General features: G+C 38.9%; 1 protein-coding gene across 4 annotated transcripts in view; it reads right to left on the bottom strand.

Moving 5' to 3' along the window:
- Positions 1 to 427: 427 nt before the first annotated feature.
- Positions 428 to 23,041, bottom strand: part of LOC123870428 (axoneme-associated protein mst101(2)-like) — a 169,560-nt gene continuing 146,946 nt past the window's right edge. For 2 of the 4 annotated variants that reach the window (XM_045913734.1, XM_045913738.1), the window contains 16 exons: positions 14,532 to 14,921; positions 13,765 to 14,071; positions 12,350 to 12,558; positions 10,139 to 10,245; positions 9,342 to 9,474; positions 8,626 to 8,730; positions 7,941 to 8,104; positions 7,503 to 7,713; positions 6,536 to 6,745; positions 5,802 to 6,038; positions 5,455 to 5,640; positions 3,565 to 4,092; positions 2,491 to 2,682; positions 1,971 to 2,039; positions 1,468 to 1,546; positions 428 to 850 (listed from right to left, as the gene is read on the bottom strand). In XM_045913734.1, the coding sequence (XP_045769690.1) occupies positions 1,490 to 1,546; positions 1,971 to 2,039; positions 2,491 to 2,682; positions 3,565 to 4,092; positions 5,455 to 5,640; positions 5,802 to 6,038; positions 6,536 to 6,745; positions 7,503 to 7,713; positions 7,941 to 8,104; positions 8,626 to 8,730; positions 9,342 to 9,474; positions 10,139 to 10,245; positions 12,350 to 12,558; positions 13,765 to 14,071; positions 14,532 to 14,921 (3,105 nt within the window). In that variant the 3' untranslated portion in view covers positions 428 to 850; positions 1,468 to 1,489. The remainder of the gene's footprint in view (positions 851 to 1,467; positions 1,547 to 1,970; positions 2,040 to 2,490; positions 2,683 to 3,564; positions 4,093 to 5,454; positions 5,641 to 5,801; positions 6,039 to 6,535; positions 6,746 to 7,502; positions 7,714 to 7,940; positions 8,105 to 8,625; positions 8,731 to 9,341; positions 9,475 to 10,138; positions 10,246 to 12,349; positions 12,559 to 13,764; positions 14,072 to 14,531; positions 14,922 to 23,041) is intronic. The other 2 variants (XM_045913735.1, XM_045913736.1) reach the window with 2 other exon arrangements.

The following is a 23,041-nucleotide window of genomic DNA, read 5'->3' as shown; positions in this document are numbered from 1 at the left end:
TATAGGAAAACTTCATAGAAATCCAAACTTTTTCATAAAATCTATTGTTAGTTGACATTATTGTATCTTAGGATTTTTTTTTACGATTTTTCTTCGTATAAGCATCTTCCAAGTTTTATTTCTTCATTCTTATACTTTTAAATATTTTTTTTTTAAGAATATTAGCCATATTAAATGACTTTTATTCCCCTTTCCTCTCCAACTAAGCGTCTGGCTTGTGCTAGGAGTAGGTACGACAATAGTGCAACGGGCGGTGTTTGAACCGTCGACTTTTCGGTTTTCAGTCCACTCCTTTACCGGTTGAGCTATTGAGGCTCTAAAGTCTGTAATCAGTTCTTATTTTTCTTCCCCAATTTGCTTCGTAGGCTCTAAATTTTTCGCCATATGGCGAAATTATAGTATACTTGTCATAAATAATACACGATCATAAAATTAAATATTCATTTAATTCAACTGATGAAATCAATATTTTTAAAATTAATAACATTATTTTTCTTCAATCAATACAATACAAATGTTCATACAAATTACAAACCTTGGATTGCAAGTCAAAATTTTAGTACCTATTAGAAAAAAAAGTAATTCTTCGTCGCGACTAAAAGTTATTTACACAGACAAAACACAATTGGCACGGAAATTATAAATTAAAAAAAATAAAATGTTTAGTCGTTTCTTAGTCGAAATGAAGGTACTATTTTGTTCGATATGTGGGGTTCGCTTACGTTTATCTTATTAGGTATTATTTTTATTATGATACCTATTCTTAGTATAATACAATGTATATACATATACAGGTCGGTTAAACTCGCTACGCTAATGAAGGCACCAGATAGAGGTCGGTGGAGGTAAACTGAAACAAAATAAAATTGAAGTTTATTGAAAGCGCCAAAGAGTCACTTAGCTAAATACTGTAAGTACCTAATATAACGGAAACACACTGCACGGTTTCTACGCCAGCTGAAATCTTGCAACAGAATCGTCAATCGCTATCGAATCGGCAATTCTTTTTAGAGTTCCGTACCTCAAAAGGAAAAAGGGCGGCACGGCTTGCCGGTAGGGTGGTAACTAGCCACAGCCAACGCTTCCCATCACAGCGCCAGAGAGGCGGTCATCAATCCGACACGCTAGGAGAAAGATTAGGCGTAGGATCAACGTACTAGAGTACGACGTAGAGGAGTTTAGGGTAACACGCCGCCAACTTCCCAACTCATGACTACTGAGAAATACCTTTTTGTATCACACTAACATTATAAAGGCGAAAGTTTGTGTGTATGTGCGTTTGTGCATTTGTTACTCCTTCACGCAAAAACTACTAGACGGATTTGGCTGAAATTTGGAATGGAAATAGACAATATCCTGGATTAGCACATAGGCTACTTTTTATCCCGAAAAATCATAGAGTTCCCACGGGATTTCGAAAAACCTAAATCCACGCGGGCGAAGTCGCGGGCATCGGCTAGTACTTACATAAACCGCACCTTAGACGGCACTAGACGTCCGTGCTCCAAACTATCGCATTTGTACCCAACGCACAAGATGGACAATTCTGGAAAAATAAACAAAATTATACGTCATATCTTAATTTAATAAAAAATTGCATAAATGAATAAAGGCAGAGTCACGACAGAATTTTATGCTCGAGGATTATTGCAAACTAAATTCTCTACTGATACATAATACGTAGAGTAGAAAGAATTTTCGCTTTGGTTCTGAGGGATTGCTGAAGAAGAGAAATAGTATCAAAAAATCGAAAGTTTCTGTACCATCATACAGTATATAATGTTTTTAATTTCTTTTTACCTTTTCTATCAGCCATTTCACAGACACATCTCGTGAAAATTTCAACTTTACCGATTACGGTTCACCAGATACAGCCCGCTTATAGACAGACGGATGGACAGCGGAGGGCTTAGTAATAGGGTCCCGTTGGTACTCTTCGGGTACGGAATAAAATAGACTACGATACTCACAACAATACTTTCGATCGCATTCGCCAACTGCTCTTCCATGATTTTCACATCCCCGTGTTCTAACACTTCCTGAAAAACAAAGAAATGGTTTGCGTCAGTATAATAGGCCTGCCAAAGAAGATAATTTAACATAGATCATATCTGAAACACTATAATGATCCATGAAATTAATTACAGAACGGGTCGAGAGAGAATTTAGACCGAAGACAATTTAGAAATTATACACTGAGATGGACAGAATAAGTGAGGGCTGTAATGGACCTTTCCTTACATGACTGCACAAGGAAGGCAACCTTGAGAAGAATGGAGACGCATAGTCTTTACTATACCTACTACCTAGTTGTAGTTCTAGCCTAATAACAATTTGTCCGAAAAACTCCAAATAGCATCTGGCGTTTGGCTGCATTGAAGTTTGGCAAGTGATGATGCAGCTTAAGATGCCTATTCACTTTTGACTTGAAAGTGAAAATGAAAAAACTTGACTTGAGGTTGACAAAAAAACGTTGTCAAGAAAACTTACTTCCTGACAGATCTTGACAGTATCAGCTAGTTCAGGCGAGGCGGCGCACAGGCGCGCGGCGGCGCACGCGCAGCTCACGCTCGCGAGACGCGCCGCGCCGCGCACCACCCCCGCGTTACCCGACAGGGCCACAGATTCCGCGCATGCGTACGCTGGCGCGAAGGTCATTGAGGACACCGCGCGCTGCCATTCCTACGGTATTCACAGCTAATTAGTACCGCCCGCCCGCTTTTCCTTAGTTTATTTAAAAGATAAACAAACTGCAGACATCTCGGAGAAACGCGTAAACGACGCGATTTGCTCGGCGCTTTAGACCTTCTGGAGTTCGTTTTTTCACTGGTATCACGATTCCATTGTCAGTGCTGGTGACAAGGTCGTATGGGCCGCGTAACTATAGTTCGCTTTTCGCATTCCAGAGAGAAGCAGCTACTTGTTTACTTTTATGTAAACTAAGAAAAACGAAAGTATAGCTTCCCTACGACTTTCACAAGTTTAGATGCAAATGCCATTGCAATTCCTAAAAATTTCTTTCTACGTTACAGAAAGAACGTACTTGCAAAATCTCAAGTTTCTAGGCCCAAACGGTTTGAACAGTCAGTTTCTTAGGTAAATTACATTGTAATATGCCGCAGACAAATAGTTGAACCGATAACAGTTTTTTAAATGCGCTATGCCAGAAAACTTGCTTTTCCGTTCCTTCATTCAGTTTTATCTAGTTTAATTTAGTTTAACTTCATTTAGTTCTTCATTTAGTTTAACTCGAAGTAGAGTCAGAGTGACCAAGACTTTGTTCTGGGTCCAATCTACCAGCCTTCAGCAAATTATTTATGAAAAGGATATTTGCTCACATTTGTCGTTATCAAGGATCAGACGCTCGCTTAGCTGCAAAATTGTGATAGTCATAAGGCTATTATAGTTATTGATATAGCTTTTGCTAGAATATAAAATTGATTGTGAGTTTTCCATAACCAAAATTAAAATTATCATTAGTTTTATATTAGACACACAATCTAACGCATTAACAACGTTAGTCACAACTTTTAGATTTATTATAACACATAAAATCTTACTCACCTCACTGTCAGTCTTTGCATCAGCATCCCCTATAGATCTAATGAGCTCCTTAGATATAGCCATTAAGAGGTAATTTGTGATTTTCGCTTTCGCTTCAGCTGTAACTTTGCCGTTAACAAGCGCGATTTCTTTGCACAGTCTTGTCAAATCTTCGTCTACTGTGTTGTGGATTCGGTCGAACAGATCCTCGATCAGTTGGCTGACTAGTTGGCTCCTCATCGATGGACAAGAACAACGCGATTCCGACGTTATGTAGCTCATACTATGGTGCATTCTCCCGTAATCTGTTTTCTTTGGTACGGCAGTGTAAATTGAGTATCCTTCGTCGACGTATTCCGTTCTGTCGGGCTTTAAATCCATTCGCGACGCGTGGAAGGATTGCCTCATCGTTTCACTTCTCAATTCCTCTAACTCCTCTGTTTTTATTGATAACTCATGGCTCATAGTTTTTAGCTTATCGTCACATTTCCTTTTGCATTGGCTTAAAGCCTTTTGCGTCAACGCTAGCTGCTTTTCCAGAGATTCAACCTGAGAATACAAGTCTTCTTAGTCTTTGATCACTTTTCTGTTTCCATGCAATATTTACAGAATTCACAGGTGTCCAAAACATGCACTTTTTTTATCTTGGTGAACCGAGCGGACGGAATAGGTATTTGCAAAGCTTTGACAATCATGCTAATGTCATTCGAAAGCGGCATAAATAAAACTATTGATATAAAATGTTGGTTTTCTTTGAACAACCTTCGGCAAATACTTTTTGGTCCCAAAAAATCCGCATTGAATTAAGAATCTCCTTTTTTGAAGTCTATTTAAAATGTTTTTTTTGTTCATTGTAGAAGTTATCAGTTAAGTAATTTCAATTAGTAAAGAGTGAATAGTTTGTTATTTCAACTTCTATACCAATAGTTTCTAAAGCGTTATAAAAATAAAAAATACCAACACCACTATTAAAATATTTCAAACTACAACAAAGAGTCTACACCAAAAAAGCACTACGGGACAAAAATATACGGAATAGATTATGATATTCCAAACAAAACTAAGGGCAATCCAAATAATTATTATCTGATACAATATCACGTGAGTAGGTAGTACACATATTATACTGGATCAGATAATGTAAAAATAAAAAATTAGGGTAGGTAAGTACCAATTATCCCATAATTAAAAAAAGGTACCTAGTTAAGCTAACTTAGTTAACCGTTACATTATTCTGTAGCCGCGAACAAATTAACAGAAAAGCGTAATTTAACTGCAATTAAAATGTTAGAGAGCTTGAACAACACTGTCGCGATGACCACCGCCAGCAAAAAGGAAAGTGGGTTGCACTAACCAGTATCCATAGCTTCATGATTAAGGTTAAGGTGCACTAAACGGGTCTAACCGCGAAATTCAAATTTAATTTGGTTTTTCGCAATTTGCAAATTAATACGACAAAGTAGGCTTATGGCATTCTAATTCCGCCAATGGAAGTATCATCTTCACAGGATTACATAAAAATCTTTACTTGAAAGTGTTCGGTTTAAGAAATTAGTCAAAATGATGAGTTTGACGTGAGTTACTCACAAATTAGTCGATACTATAACTAATTTCTTAAATTGGGCCTTTTCAAGTAAAGATTTTTATATAAACCTGTGAAGATGATACTGCGCCATTGGCGCAATTAAAATTCCACAAGCCTACTTTGTCGTATTAGTTTACAAATTGCGGAAAACCAAATTAAATTTAAATTTCGCCTTTTTTTATTATCTTTACTCTTTAAATTACCTTAAAGGTAAAATTTTGGTTCACTGGAAACACGCCCTGACTTCGGCAACCCATTTTGCTTTCAGCTTATGCTCAAACTTTAACGGTGAATGTAGCGTGACCTTGAAAGTTGACGTCACTCACCTCCTCCTTAAGTTCGCTGTTAGTGACCTCTAGTTCTTGGTTGTTCTTGCACGCTCTCGTCAGTTCTTTGCGTATACAGTCGAGGTCACCCATAAAGCTCACTTCAGTCTTTTTAGATAGCTCCCTATGGCTCTTCAGATCTTCGTCCAACTGTTTGTTCATTTTGCGCAGCTGGTCGATTTCCCTCTGCGAAAGAAATTATTATAAACATCTGATGCCATGTGACATCGTTTACTGTGATAAATTAGGCTTTTTAAAAATAAATTGAAAATTCTTCGATTTTTTGGGATCCGCTTCGATATTAACCTATCACACCCATTAACAAATACAAGAAATAGATAGCTTACCTTAAACTTATTTTCAAGCGCTTTAACAGTAGTCTCAGCTTTCTTAGCATCAGCATCAGCCTTTCCGAACATGGCAACTAAATTGGTGTTCTGGCTCTTGAGCGCCTTTGTATCTCTTTCCGCCTTCTCTAAAGCTATCCTCATACCCGATTCAGATTCTTCAACTTCTCTTAGCTTCTTCTTTAAAGGTTCGAAGCAGTTCTTCCACTGGTCTCTTTCTGCTTCCAACTTCTTCACCTGAAAAGAATCGATTTTACTCTTGAGCGCCAATGATTCAGGATGACAATTGTTTGCATTATTTCGTACTAGCCGATGCCCGCGACTTCGCCCGCGTGGATTTAGATTTTTTGAAATCCCGTAGGAACTCTTTGATTTTCCGGGATAAAAAGTAGCCTATGTGCTAATCCAGGATATTATCTATCTCCATTCTAAATTTCAGCCAAATCCGTCCAGTAGTTTTTGCGTGAAGGAGTAACAAACATATACACACACACACACACACACACACACACACACACACACACACACACACACACACACACACACACACACACACACATACAAACTTTCGCCTTTATAATATTAGTGTGATGCCCCAGCATAGAACATATAATAGGCTGTTTTTTTTTTCCGGGACAAAAAGTGTCCAAAAAATCACGTCGTTATATTTATAATAAGTGGTATTTATAATGGGTAGTTAATAGTTATAGAAGCCTTTCCCTTGTCCAACCTACCTTGCCCTTCAACTGCGTCTCAGTGGCCACAGATTCTGCGATCTTCTTCTTGTACCCGCCTTCCATTTCCGCCCACATGTCATCAGCTTGCGTCAGCATCTCCAAATACGCGGTCTCTCTCCTCTCTAACTCCGCTATTCTGTTCTTGAGTTCCTGTTCGCTGTGCAGGAGTGCTTGGATTTTGCTGGCTGTAAGCGGATCTGGTGGGAGCTGTGTAAAGAGATTAAGTTTTTATTCAAATCTGTAATAACATAAAAATAAAAGATTGATCGAAGTGCTTTTTAAGTAGAATCTATGAGTATGATAAAGCATATCACGCTGGTTTAGCATACGACACCTGAGATCCTGAGACTCGTCTTACCTGACGGACGGACGGACGGCACCGCTGGATTTTTTAGTGGGTATGCTGTACGAATGCGGTACCAAATGCTTTGCTAGTGAGTCCCACATACCCGCTTTAGCGCAGGATGCGTAACTGCATATTTACCAGCGGAAAAAAGGTCGTTGAATGGATGGGTGACCGAATTCGAGTGTTCGAATTTGACCTTTTTGTTTCCCTCGTGCCTCGGTTTCGGTTATTTTCACTAACATCTGGTTATAACAGTTAAACCTGAGAGTCGAAATCTTGTTTTCTCAGTCGAGTCGCATACGGAAGGATCTCGGAACCCACCGCATAATTGTTATTCTGAGAAAACTCTTACTATTACATGAATAATGTAAAGAGTTAACGATCCTCTGCAATAAGCAATACGATGTGGAGATAGATAGGAGTATTGTAAAATGACCGTTGAATAATTTGAGCAAAAGTAACATAGGTGGAAAAAGTTAGCGCATTGCGATAAGTAACAATCCACTGGTTATTGGCAGATTACAGACAGATTGATGCTTAATTTAAACCAAAGTTGTCATCGAATAAAAAAAATCTTCTTACAATTTTTTTTTAATTATTCGCAAGCAATTAAGTTACCTTTTCATCGTCTTTTTCCTTCTCGATCTCATCTTCTAAATTCACGATCTTCTGTTCTAATTTCTCCTTCTTGTATTCTGCCCCGCAGACTGCAGCCGCAATTTGTCTTCTTGTAGTTTCCAGCTCTTCTTCTAAATCTTTAATTTTCTTTTCTAACGTTCTCTTTAACTGCTCCGTTTGTTTTTCTATTTCTTTCTTATCTTTTATTAACCTGCAATTTATTTTCATTGTTTATTATACTAATTCTACTTCTCTTTAAAAAATGTCTTAAACTTGTAAGAACTGTACAGTAGTTAAAGAAGTGTTGAAACGGTAAATCAGTTATAATTATTCTTAAAATAGTTTAAAAGCACAGATTCAATGATGTGCGGTTCCTTACTTCGTATTAGCTCATTTCTTTGAACAGGGAAGATATAGAGAGATGTTTCTATTACTTACATAGTAATTTGACGTTGCAGCTCCTGCGTGGCCGGCGAAGCCAAAGTCTTCATGTCGTTGAAGACGGCTATTGCACCGCATTCTTCCTGCTTGTCGCGTTTCAATTGACTAATTGCTTCCTTCGTGTCTGTACTCAAGGGACCCATACGGCTCATTAGGGCATACTGAAAAAATAAGAAAATCTAGTTTCCAATGTGATCTAAAATTAAGATCACAAGAACCCTTAGCAACTCAACCCTTCAAAAAAGACGCGACGCAAGGTCTCGGTTAGATTCTTGGTTAGAGTAATTTAGGAATCTACAATTTTTAAATTATCTCTGGTCTGTCGGGAGATTTCAACTGTTGCTAGTTACACCCTACCGGCAAAGATGTGCCGTCAAGTGATTTAGGCCCGGTATACACCAAAGCGAATGTGGGCGGAGATGTGCTTAACAGACCAATCACACTACAGAAAAAAAAATGTGAAAAGATTATCACGTCATCTATTCATAATCTGATTGGTCTGAAATACATCTGCGTCCATCTCCGCTTTGGAGCATACTGCATACCATGCCACGTCGAACCGTTTAAGGGAATGAGTTTAATATAACTGCCATTTTCCTACTAAGTTCGCGCTCTGCTCCACCATCAGTCGCTGATATTGCAGGGTCTTGTCTTCGAATAAAAAATGTTTCATCAAACATACCTGACCACCAGTTGAAATAGTAGCTCCTACAGCTTGCAAAACATTCCACGCTATAAGGGCAGGTACTGCTTTTTCTAAACCTTCCAACCTTGATAGTAGTTCATTCTGAAAAAATAATTTATTTAAATGGTAAAGTATATTTACAATTGTCCATATTTAGGCGAAATTTTTACATTCATTTCACTCCATGGATAGTAGCTTTTATCGACAAAATCTATAGGAGTATGGTACCCTCTAAGTATTCATTTGTATCGTGATCCTGGATTGTGATATTTATCTAGAAAGCGTTTAGTTCTTTGTACTACAACATGAGGTTATTCAAGGAGTGGACCAACAAATTCCTGAAAGGCTGGCAACGCATCGGCAGTTCCTCTGGTCCTGCAGATGCTACTGGGTGGCGGTAAACACTTAACACAGGTGACCCGCCTGCTCGTTTGTTTGCAATTTTTTATTAAAAAAAAACTAAGGTGCTCTCGATTTAAGTAGGCGAGATTCTTATGGCCGATTCACACCAATTGCGTATGCAGCACGTACACGTGACACGTGCATAGTGACGCGCGTGAACCCATAGACGTAACTGCACGCATTACGTCTACGCGAACGTTCACGCCATGCAAGCGGTATGCCATGTTTCATATAGTTCCATACATTACAACGCAATGGTACGTGCTACGTCTACGCTTACGCAGCTTGTGTTAACGAGCGCTTAACTTTACCTCTCTCGCTTTAAGTGTGCACTCTCTCTTAGTGAGTTCAGCCATCAGACGCTCGGCCTGCGCTCGCGAACATTCCCTCTGCTCCGTCATGTCTCTTAGTTGCGCTGAACAGAGCTCATAGTCCATTTCAAGCCTGAAAATATCATTATTATTTACATTCCATTGTAACTCGACGTCGGAAGGTCTTGTTTGTGATTGTCTTCGTATGAAGGTTTCTTCATCTATTCCCTGGTTATTTATTACTAATCTATTCTGATAATGTTGCAGTTGACTTAGTCTTACTCTCTTAGTCTTTCTTTCTTAGGCGTCCCTCTCCATTGTCATCATACTATTATGACGTCATGATAAATTCAATATGGCGGATATTAATAAATACGCAAAGAAGAAAATAAAAAGATTCAGAAAAAAATTATTTTATCGGTTTATAAATATTATGAAATGAAACAATACATCATAGTTGTAATTTTTGAAGAGTAGAAGTCAAAAAAAAACTAAGTACATAATACTTCCCATAAAAAAAATGGGAACAATCGTTTTAGTTTGAATGAAGGTTGTTCGATTTATTTGATAAGATGCATGTATTTAAGACTAGGTTTTGACCGACCAATGCTTCTACGTCTGCCTGAGCGTGAGCCCAAATGGGTGTTGGACAAAATTTGATTCTTCAAAGATACTAATTTTGATTAACATATTCATAAACAATACATGTTAATATTTATTAATATGATAATATTCCAGCATACATCAAAGTAGCATATTTAATGAGCACTCGATCATATATATACTCAGGTACTTACTGTTGCCAATGCAAGCGAGTATCATTTTCTATTTCTTCCAATTCACAACACTCCTCTTCGAGCCTCTCGTATTTATCTTGAAGGTCCAACAGCTGCGATTCGAGTTCCTGCAAAGCATTTACATACAAATTAAACCTTATTGCTCATGTATATGCATGTTAAATAATAACTTGCTTTATATCACCGCAATCATATTAAACACTTTATGATGTCGTACGTATATTAATTGCTAGCTACTCTATTGCAAAAGTAACTAGATCATTTAAATTCATCGGTCTTTTAGAATCTATATTTATTCAAATAAACTAAATTCAAATGTTTGTTTATATTATGAATCTATAATTAAATAAACAAAATTTCGAAATAACTGCCTATCTATAACTCATTCTATAGTTGTTTGGTCGTCAAAATCGTAACCCTGACCTTAAAAGACAGAAAGAAGCAAATCTTTACTTTATTTCACTTTCACTCATAATTTGAGCAATAATAAAAGCTGCCTAGCCAGTTAGGTGCATTTCATCACACGTTTCTTCGTTTTTTAGGGATCCATACCTCAAAAGAAAAAAAGAAACTTATAGGATCACTTTGTTGTTGTGTCTGTCAAGAAAAACCTAAAGGGTACCTACTTCCCGTTACCCTGGAATCATGAAAGGCAGGTAGGTACTTAGATCTTTAAGATCACATTAGTATAGGAAAAAATCGAAAACCGTGAATTTGTGTCAGTAGTGCGGGTCTTCTCCGTTTGGTCGTAACGGCCAAGCGGGGGTACGGGCCTCGAGGCATGGCCTCCTTACCCGGGTGAGGCGCAGGGCAACATTGTACCCTGGTGGTGATCTTTTAGCCGGGATTTCACCGGCTAGGGCCTGCCATCTTGGCTTACGGCCCTAGTGGGCTTCTTTGTATATCCGGTGTTGTTAGTCCGGGATTGGTCTCCGCGCGACGGCGGTTAGAGTTCGCTGTCGAGCGCAGAGACGGGGTCATATCCGGTGGATCTTGCGTCGTCGTAGTCGTCGTCGCTTAGGTCGGCTGCGTGCCGCGCCGGGGATGGCGATCGCAGGAGCTCACGAGGTAGTTGACGCCCGGTCGGCGGTCGAGGGATGAGTGGAGCGATGCCGTGGAGGTGTTCGTACGGTCCGTTGTCCGCGCGCGCAAACATGCGCCGCGCGAGTGTGCGGACGTACTCCTCCACGGTGGGCGTCTTGAGGTCGCGATGGATGACGTCATTCCTCACGTACCTCGGAGCTTCCACGATTAGGCGCAGGCACTTGTTTTGCTGGACCTGTAGGCGGCGTCTCTGGTACTCCGAACAGAGTGAGTACCAGGCTGGGGCCGCGTACGTCAACCTTGAGCGGACATAGGCTCCGTAGATGCGGAGCTTGGTCTTCAGTGAGAGGCTTGAGGCGAGGACCTGGCGCAGCATCGACGTAGCTGCACATGCCTGGTTGACGGCGTGGTTCACCATGGGAACCATGTGCAGGTTGGCGTCGATGTGACAACCCAAGTAGTGCACCGAAGTCTGCCACTCTATGTCCTGCCCTCGAAGACGGAGTTGACGGTAGGGTTGCCGAGCACCGAACAGGATGGCGGCCGTCTTCCCCACGTTGACGGCCATTCTCCATTTATCCAGCCACTCCGGCAGCAGGTCCAACAAACGTTGAAGTTGGTTGATAGCGACGATCTGGTGGTACGACGACGCAAGATACGCGCTGTCGTCGGCGTAGAGCGATAACAGCACGTCTTCCTCCCCCTCGCGCAGATGTTCGGCGAGGGTAGGGATGTCATCCGTGTACACCGCGTATAGACACGGGGACAGGCAGCTGCCCTGCGGTACTCCTGCCCGTATTGGGCGCGGCTGGGAGTCCGCGCCTTCTACGGATACTCGGAAGGACCTGCCCTCCAGGAATGATGTTACCAGCCGCACGATCGCGGGTGGTAGGTTGGTCGAGAGGAGCTTCGCCAGGAGGCCGGCATGCCACACACGGTCGAAGGCCTTCTCGAATTTGTGTCCCGAAAGTAGGTAATTAGTTTAATAAATCACATCATAGATGGCGCTCCGTAATGTACTTGCATAGTTGCACAAAAATGTTATATGGTACGATGGTACGGAACCCTACATGCGTGAGTCCAACTCGCACTTGACCTGTTTTCACTTCTTGCCATTTAGGCCTGACTCTCTCGTCTGCAAATTGAAAGACCAATGAGTATACTCACTTGTATTTTGTTTTCGAGCAGAAATTCCTTTTGCAACCTCTGCGCTAACTTCGCCTCCTTGACATCTTGCGCCGCTTCGTATATTGAAATTTTTCCCTCCAAAAACTTAAGCCTCCTCTCGTAATACTGTTTGTGTTTCTTGCCCAGCTTCACACACTTGCACTCCAGGCTATCCCCGTCCTCCTTACTTAGCGTCCTATTTCTAACACCTTGAAATTAAATGAATAAAATCTTGATTAGTAACTAGCCGATGCCCGCAACTTCGCTCGCGTGGATTTAGGTTTTTCGGAATCCCGGGGGAACTCTTTGATTTTCCGGGATAAAAAGTAGTCTATGTGCTAGTCCAGGATATTATCTATCTCAATTCCAAACAGCCAAATCCGTCTAGTAGTTTTTGCGTGAAGGAGTAACAAACAAACATACACACACACACACACACATACACACAAACTTTCGCCTTTATAATATTAATATAGTGTGAAGTGTGACTATCTACCTAGTATATCCGCGACTTCGTAAGCATTGACCACACAATTTTCAAACCCCTATTTTACCCCCTTAGAGGTTGAATTTTCAAAAATGCCTACGTCATAATTGCTATCTGAATGCCGATGAATGTGAATTTCAGCTTAATCCATCCAGTAGTTTGAGCTGTGTGTGTTGATAGATCAGTCAGTCAGTCTTTTTAACCCCCGACCCAAAAAGAGGGGTGTTATAAGTTTGACGTGTGTAACTGTGTATCTGTCTGTAGCATTGTAGTTCCTAAACGAATAAACTGATTTTAATTTTTTTTTTTTTAGTTATCAGCTCTTTTCTAGTTTTCTTATAGAGGTTTTTGTGTCGGGGGTTTTTTTAAATTTTGAGTTATTCCTTTTATGTATTTAGATGTTGTATCATAGCTATTTGTGAAACCTCCCTTCGGAGTGTTCCCACAACTCAAACAACACGTGTCAAGTCAGATCGGTCATAAGCTCCGGCTACACGCTCCGACTTACCTGAGAGCTTAATTGCACAAGCCAGTTTGTGGACGTGCGTGTGGACGGCAAGACGGTATCCCGCGCAGTTCCAAAATCTGCTAAAGATTGGACTGTGCAGTTCTCGTCTTTTAACCTGTGCAGTTTTAACTGCCCACACAAGACGGAGCGTATAGCCGGAGCTTATGACCGATCAAACTTAATACGTGTTGTTTGAGTTGTGGGAACACCGCCGAAGGGAGGTTTCACAAATAACTATAATACAAAATCTCAACAATAGCTATATTAATACGGTATCCCGCGCAGTTTCAAAAGCTGCTAAAGATTGGACTGTGCAGTTCACTGTGCAGCGCAGTGAAAACTGCACTGGCAATACGGAGCGTTAGATCTTATAGTCACATAAAAGCAATATGAACAATCTTAAAATTAGAAATAGTTTACCTTGTTTCTCTAACTTTTCCCTTATACTATTCAGTCGTTGTATTTCGGTGTTCAGTTCACCAGAATATTCGAAGTTGTCATTGATATCTGTCTGAGTGCTTTTACACTCGGTTTCTACGCCTTCAAAGATGCCACTTTCTTGCAATATGTTATTTGGTTTCCGTTCTTCGCAAAGGCTTTCCAGAGATTCCGACTTGTAGCCTTTCTGTTGGTATGGTGTAACAGTCGCGATTGCTTTGTGGGTTTTGTGCGAGGGAATGTCGATATCGGATTTTAGTCTCAGATCACTTATTCTTCTAGGTTTTGTCTGGAAATGAAATGGTTGGATTATTTAACACAGGTTATTTTATAATGATTGCATTACTTGTTGTTGTTGTTGTTTTGGTGTGACAGTGAAAGAAGTCAATGCAGTGAAAGTTGTTTTTTTTTAATTTTGACATTATTCGTGCACAAAGGTCATTCAATAAAAATTGAATTACTGTCTCTTGGAAATTCACTGGCAGGTAACTCAACAATGGTAACAGTTTATTAAAACAAGCTGGCTTTTTTCAGGCGGCCAGCTTCTTTCAGATGAAGAAACCCCTACTCTAAGTAGGGGTCTCCCCTAAGTAGAGGTCTATGTTCTTTGTGCCTACATACAAAAAACTCAACTTACACATAAAAATCAAGTTTTAGACGTAGCGCATACTTGTGGGTTTGAATTGTATGAATTGTGCGCTTATATATCAGTCAAAAAGTCTCTGCTTTTATCTATATTAATGTCTTACCTGATAGCATTCATCTTCACTAACAGAACTGCTCAACGCTTGGAAGTTATACAGCATCATCAAAACCTGTTCCAAGCAACCCCTGTCCTCCGCCGAAGCCGCGTTCAAGATCATCTGTTCTAGATGGTCTTTCACCGGATTGCTTTTCAAGGAGTCACCAGTTTCCGAGTTCCTATCCAAGATGTCCGCGAGGACTTGGGCTTTGGCGAAGTCTTCCTTGAAGTCATCGTGTGGTGTTGTGAGATGCCTCCGAGGGTTGGGACTGCTCGGCATGTGCGGGGATTTGTATCCGGAGTCCATTCGTTTGAGTTCTGGAGAGGCGGAGTCTTTTATACGGGATCCTGGGGACACGCAGCCCGAATCCGAGTCTGTTAGGTTGTCCCTAGCACCCTGGAAATAATTCGAATAGTAGGTTTAGCAATTAGATTTCTCAATTTTTCAATTACTGGTATGTAAAAGTGGACCGACGACCTGAAAAAGGTAACGGGGAGCGGGTGGATGAGGAAGACGGAGGACCGTGTTTGGTAGCGCGCTCTTAGAAAGGCCTATGTCCAGCAGTGGGCGCTTACAGGCTGATGGATGGATGGATGGAAAAGTGGTAAATCTTTAGGACACCGATAGGTCTATGACGAAGTTTGTATAAAAGTGGTAAAGGCGGGGACATGGTGCCGATGCATGTTTCCTCTATTATATTTAATTTTACAATACAATATGGTTAGTAATGTCTTATACACGTCTTACAGGTTATGCATGAGACCTACGTCGACGCCACGTCACCATCATTTCTTTTACGCTAGTAGTTGAAAGATGCAGCAAGTGCATAATTCACGTGTCCCGTCTCGACCTACATTCTATAATACCATTAATATAGTTAGATACTTAACTATAAATTATAATTATGCCTACGTAGGCATAAATTAAACGAAACATTTGTTGTATTACGACTATAAATATAACTTACACGAAAGTGTTAAATTTCAGACACGCGTCTTTGTTTTATTTTATTATTTTAGTCAGTCGTCTCTTTTGATGATTTGTATGTCCTTCTTAGTAAAATATACGCTCAGCTTATAATTTTGATTAAATATTTAACTTTATTCTTCTTTACAATGATGATACCTACTCACTATTTAGAATTAAGGTAACTAGGTAAGTACTTACTTAAATATTTAAAACACTGCGTTTCATTTTCAAATCTTCATTCATAAAGATAAAAAACCCATAGCTATGTGATTTACATTTAAATCTTCAACATGAAATGACAGCCCGATTAGTTTTTAGTTAGGAAACACGAAACGCGTGGGCAAATACTATTTTTGGAAGTAGTTATGTCCGCCTACGGAATAATTTAAGGTTCTTAAAAAGGCATTGTTATGAACGGTATTAGCATTAAGATTATGAATACAAAGGTATCTACAAAGGAGCTCGTGTCTATTCGTTTGATAGGGATCTAAGATTTCCTTCGTGCTTGAGGCTAGTTAAGGCTCTATTACATACAGCGAGTGAAGCACGTTAACTTAGTTAACTCGCGTTTCAGTAGTTCTATTAGTACAACCGAAGTGGGTAATAATTTAGCCAATTTTTAGTGTAGTGGACACTAAACTGAGCATTTACTAGTACACCTATACTAAATTTGAATTTGATTACTGTTTCATTGGATTTCGTAAGAGGAGACTCTCCGTCACTCGCTCCATACAAACGTAATTTAGTTCTCATCTGAATATTTGCCGAATTTTCGCCAATGGAACCATACCATTTACCACTGTGTAACCAAGCCATAAGTAAAATTATTTCCGCGAAGGCGAATGCGCGTACCGTGAAATTGATTGTTTTATTTAACGCAACTATCTGATTAGAACTATCTGACGAAATGTTAGTTTGGTATTATAACGATTGTAGAGCATCACAACATTTAATTGACTAGATGACCATATTTATACATACGAAATAGGCCTATACCATATTCGTCTAATTCCTAATAGGTACAGCCTAATGGCGATCAATCGGTACATAACTCACTACCACCTACTCACATCACGACTAAAGACACCAAAGACATTTAGTGAGTTGTAGTATTCCTACAAAACATAAATCAACGAAATATAATGCAGAAAAATCCACTTTGGTTACTTTACAGGAAACATAAGGTTATTGTAGAATTATTTATAAAGCAAGTCCAATAAATACCAACACAATATAAATTAAAAACTAAGAAAAATGTTTAATGATATATAGATGTATGTATAGTTAATTATAGACTGACATATACATACTACTATATGTATTATGTATGTGTGAATGTATTTATTTTATACAATGTACCGACTTAATGTGTATTTTTAACCCCCGACCCAAAAAGAGGGGTGTTATAAGTTTGACGTGTGTATCTGTGTGTCTGTGTATCTGTGTATCTGTGTATCTGTGTATCTGTGTATCTGTGTATCTGTGTATCTGTCTGTGGCATCGTAGCGCCTAAACGAATGAACCGATTTTAATTTACTTTTTTTTGTTTGAAAGGTGGCTTGATCGAGAGTGTTCTTAGCTATAATCCAAAAAAATTGGTTCAGCCGTTTAAAAGTTATCAGCTATTTTCTAGTTTTCTTGTAGAAAAGAAGGTTAGATAACCCTTAGGTTCATAATATTCAAGTGTCAATTGACAAATGTCAAGCTGTCAAGATGGACGTTGCCTTGTCGGGGGTGTTGAAAATTTTTAATTTACTCTTGTTATATTATCTTGTAGTAGGTATGTATTACTTTTATGCTTATTCATTTTACTTTGTGGTACATCCCGCGCTCTGATCACTAAATCCGTACACCAAAGGTTGCCTGTAAGAGATTGCTCTAGCAATAAGGCCGCCTTTGCACCATCTAGTATAAGTTCTTCTAATGATTTCTGTAGATAATTTTTGTGTGAAATAAAGTTTTCCAAATAAGATAAATATAGGTAGGTACTTATATACTTATTATAATATTCTTACAGAATTATAATAGCCGAAGCACATTTGGCAAATTGCACTACCTACCTACCTACATATGTTTCTCTAAATATCGTTCGACATGAAAGCAAAGCATTAAAATGTATTGTTATAAATACCAAAGCACACAAAAAAGATAAACTTATGAAGATAAGCGATAAAGTCAAAATCGATAGGCAAGGCTACACCTTCGTTTCCCTTATCTATTTTATCTTTATCTATCTTATATTATTTATCTAGAGTAAAACTACGTATAACAAATGTAAGACAAATGTTGGATGTGAAACGTACGAAAACTCAAATAATTGTGAACATTTTTGAGATTAGAAAAAAATCTTCCTTAAAAATTAGGATCGCGCCAAAAACGACATTTCTGTAATGGCGCTGGTCACACGACGTGTGACGTCACACGCTGGTAAACAAGTTCACAGTTGTTCACACAATGTGAACCTAAGTGAACTTGTTTACTAGCATATGACGTCACATCATGTGACCAACGCCATTACAGAAATGTCGTTTTTGGTGCGGTCTTCAAACTTAAAATTTATCATTGATTTTAATTCTACACAGTAGATTTATCGAAAAACAATCAACGCTTAAGTGTGCTTATTATGTAATAAAGAATAATTTAAAACTATGTCGAAAACTTAGTCAAACAGCCTATTATTATTAAGATAAGGAAAACACTTTTGCTAACCGACAAAAAGTAGTGATGCTCTACTAACACCTTAACCCAGATAAATATAAAAAAATAGTGACTCTATAATACAAATCCAATATCCAATTATTTCGGTCAATTACCCACTCCACAGAACAAATATACTTCCTTCACTGCGGAGTTCGTAACGCAGAACAGCCATACAAATGCACAAATCTTTTCAACTAACATACATCCTAGAGCTTAAAAGAGATTTAAAACATGCATCATTCTTGGAATATAAAGACAGTGATGAATAATAAATTTTAAAACTGTAAAATAAGTTTTTACGAAAGGGTTAAGTTTCAAACCCTTTCAATTGAATATTGCCCTTTTCCTTAGCATTTGAAATTCGTCATCTTGGTTCTTTAGGGTTACAAGACCATAATATTACCATATTACATTTTACGATATTCCTTAGACCCCGCTGTCCGTCCGTCCGTACTCTGTCAACGGGCTATATCTCGTAAACCATAATAGGTAAGGAGTTGAAACGTTTACAGAATATATAATATTATTTCTATTGCCGCTATAATTACCGATGCCTGAGTCCGACTCGCACTTGACCGATATGTTTACTAAGTATTTGATATTGTACCGACAATTAAACTACACACTCTTTAAAAATTTCAACTATCTACCTGTTACGGTTAATGAGATACAGACCGCTGATAGAGACAGACGGACGGACAGCGTAGGCTTAGTAATAGGGTCCCGCTGGCCCCTACGGAACCCACAATTTTGCTTAGCCCACCTACGGAATATTTTAAATTCTTAAGAGGCTTTGTTTGAAAGGTCATTGAATTTAATTTATTGTAATCAGCATTAAGATGATTTAATTATATGAATAAAAATGGTAAGTACATAATATAAACTTCCTGATATTATGAGGTCTAGGTCATGATGCGCAGGCATTGTTATAATAATAATATTAATTATGAACCAAACGAGTTTTTAATCATCTGTAGGTTTGTATACAGCTACAGTTCATCATTAAGGAGTTCCTTAGTGTATAAGTGGACCGCGGACTTTTAAGCAAACTTAAAAAAGGCTTAAAAAAAGCAAACGTAACGCCACACACACAACCAAAACTATCACAAATACGCTTCACTTTTTTCTGATTTGTTTGCGTAGTACCTTCGTCTGTAAACGTTGGCACTACAAAATAGTAAGTAGGTTAAAAAATAACTAGCAAGATTCAGCCTAAGAGAACAATTATAATCCACTAAGGTTTTTTATGACACCACAGAAGTCTAAAAAAGGTAGTAGAAATGGTATGTGCTCTTTAAACTTTTTACGTAGGACAGCCCGTGTTGCTTCATGCTACGTCTTGATTCTACCACCGCACCGGTTCCGATGCGGTCTTTGATAGCTACAGGGGCCCAGAGTATCGCCTGTTTGGCAGAAACTCTAGAATCCTAATTAACTTAAGTTAAAGCTAACGCTATGCAAATACGTTTGCTTTCACAGTAACGCGCACAGGTGTTTCATTACGCATCTGCGCGGTGAACAATTCGCGTTCTTTTACCACTTCTATCCCGAGTCTAAATTCTGTGATGACAATACAATATATTTGCGCAGTGCTCAGACAAGCCGTCAAGTGCTTACGAGCACGAAGAAACCAATATTGTTATCTTTTTTATTGAAAAAAAAAAAATAGAGATACTGAGAGTAGTTTTCGCCAAGCATTTGATACGCGTTACGGTACAGGCGTATATAAATAGACTATAATTGCACGCAAACGGAAACAGGAAACGCTAGCGTCAAAATTGTACAGCTCCTTGTATGTGACTTGTGACGTCGGATTATCTTCTACTCAGGACCTACTGAGTTATTTTAAAATCATTGTAAGGTTTCTTATAAGCATAATAGTTTTAAGAAAAACTGCTGAAACAAGTATAAATTAAAAATTTATAACACCTCCGACAAGTGAAGGTTACAGTAACTAGAAAAGAGCTGCTAACTTTCAAACGGCTGAACTGATTTTCTTCTTCAAACAAAAAAACTAAATTAAAATCGGTTCATTAGTTTAGGAGCTATGATGCCACAGACAGATACATAGATACACAGATACACACGTTAAACTTATAACACCCCTCTTTTTGAGTCGGGGGGGGGTTAAAAAAGTGAAGTTTCCCTAGAATTAAGCACCAACCATGCCGCAAAACCGAAAGCTTTGTGCTACTCTATCCCAATTGTCGTCGATAGATATTCTTAGGAACCTCTTGTCCCAATTCCTAAATCTAGACCTTAGAGACTAGTCTTCTAGTCTTAAACTCATCAATACTCTTAAGGTAGCCGGTTATTCTGAGACAGATTTTTTTACAAAAAGCTGGGGACGTAACGGTCGTCATTCGTCAATTAGCCAGTATACAAATATCAGACAAATATGCAGAAAAACTAGACAGCACACAAAAAGTTCGCAACCGCATTTTTATGGAGATTTCACACGACATAAACAAAGACGTCGAAGTCTCAAGCCGTTACGTAAACATACAATAATGCCTAGCGAGATAATTTCCTGCAACCTTGGTACACTATCCTTTCGATTCCATTGAGATAAGTATCAAATTGTAACAGACGCTCCGATTCAGCTGCCAACCAACTTTGTCCCGATTTCGGGTACCAGCCTGTTGGGTAGTTTCAAGTTGGATCAAAGTCTGAAATACAAATGCTCCTTCATATTATAATAAGTCCTGATACGTTTCAGAGTAGATACAAAAGCCAATAAATCATTTTCTTGATAATGCTATGAATATCTCAGTTCTCCATACTAAGGTACTCCATAATGACTCTCTATATACTCCACATTGTAAGATCTAAACTCTACATCTCCTGAGGATGCTCAGGTGTCGGAAGAGAAACGTGCATCGAGTGTGTTTTGGTGAATTTGTGTGGTGTTGTTTGGAGGTTTTACCTTAGTGGTTTTTTGTTGTGTTAAAAGCATTTGTAAAACGTTCAATATTTGATAGTTAATAAAAAAAAAAAAAAGGTACTTGGGGCTTGCTTGATGGCTGGCTTTTCCTACTTGCTTAACAGTGGAGGGCGGACGTTGCATGTTACATGCTGTATTCTGTAAATCTCTACCATACAGATGCCAGTGCCTTATTCAGCGGATTATAGCAAATTAAGCTTTTGGTTCCTTGGATACAGTCGGCATCAGACTGGATTGGATCGTCTGTTGTAACTTGGTACTATGTATAATTCATCAAGATTCTCGCGACCTCCGCTCGAGTAAACAAAGTAAATGCGTGTTTTTTACGCAACTAACGGCCGCTAATGGACGATCACAAAACCAAGCCCGTTTTTTAGAACATAAGTATTAGTCATTGAAGTATTTGGTAGAGTTTTTAAAACTAATTTTGAACCTTTGTCAATATCGCCTATAAAAATCAAGTGAAGTTAGGAAGGAATGAGATATTAGATGACGCCTGCGAGTTCTTTCGCGTGGATTTAAGTTTGTAAAAATTCCGTGGGAACTCTTTTTCCCGGGTTAAAAATTATCCTATGTCACGCTCCAGCTCTTTGACTATATCCGTGCAAAAACACATCGATCAGATGTTCCTGCAGCGTGATTGAAGGACAAACCAACAAGCAAACACTTTCGGATTGACAATCGATTGTAATTTTTTAATTTTCTACGATTAGGTACTTTTACTTGCAAACTAAGTAGGTTTATGAAACCCCTCTGGATAAATATATACCTAGGTAGGTAGGTATACTAACTTAAAATAGACCGTTACAGCATCTTTGATCTCGTAGCGGTAGTCTTTTTATTGTTAGTACTTATTTTAAATCCTAAGAAAACTGGCTAGACAGACGCCTTATAGCACATAATTCTGTGTTCACCTTACTACTAAAAGTCACGGCTGCTTGCTAATAGGTATGATTGAAGGTACCTACCTACTTATACAATCATGTGTCTAGCGACTCTAACCACATTGAATGATTTGAATTTGAAATTCACTATAAAGGCTCGATGACACTGGGCTAATTTACGAGCTGCTAGTCGGCGAGTTTAAAAGCTAGCGAGTGAGCGAGTAAGCGAGTGTCGATGACACACAAAACATTCCACTCGCTCAGTAGCCAACTAGCTAGCGTGTTGGAACTACGTGTTGTTTTGTGTGGCGTGCTGTTTGCGTTTATTGTTTATATTTTTAAGCTGAAAAATGAAGTGGAACACGCGTGATATAATAGAGTTTCTTAGCATCTATGAGCAGTACCCTATTTTTAACTGCCAAAACGCAGATGCTCGCAACTAGTTTACTAGCAGTGATGATGACACGTGGCTAGTTAACTAGCTTACAGGCCAACACGCCAGCGAATGGCGAGTAAATTAGCCCGGCTTTCTATTTTTCAAGCAGCGTTTTTACAATCTGATAATCAAAAGCAGATTGTGAAAAAGCTCGATGACACGTGGCGAGTTTATAAGTTACAAGGCAGCGAGTTCGCTAGCAGCTTGTAAACTCGCCCCGTGTCATCGAGGCTTTAGTTAGTTACAATACCTATAACTTCTAGCTACGAAAATATGATAAAGAGGAAAAGTTTGGATGTAGAGGTAGGAAATCTCCGGAAAAATAAATAGTGCCGTAGAGTCAATATTATCATAGAATATCTAAGATCGAGGAAATAATTTGAGCATGAAACGTGCGTAGACAGTTGAATAGAAAATTGATGCGTGGTAGCAAGTAGACATCTACGTGCTGTTTGCGGAAATAGTTTACCTGCCTACGCGTTTCATGTACATTTTTATATTGATTAGATAGGATAAGGTTCTATAAATACCTCAATATCCAATGTTACCTCTAACGAGATTTTTTCCATTATTTCGCTGTTAC

The sequence above is a fragment of the Maniola jurtina genome, chromosome 12 (genome assembly GCF_905333055.1).
Source record: "Maniola jurtina chromosome 12, ilManJurt1.1, whole genome shotgun sequence".
Lineage (NCBI taxonomy): Eukaryota > Metazoa > Arthropoda > Insecta > Lepidoptera > Nymphalidae > Maniola > Maniola jurtina.
Note: the sequence above shows the minus strand (reverse complement) of the source record. Positions and strands in the feature narration are given on the sequence as shown.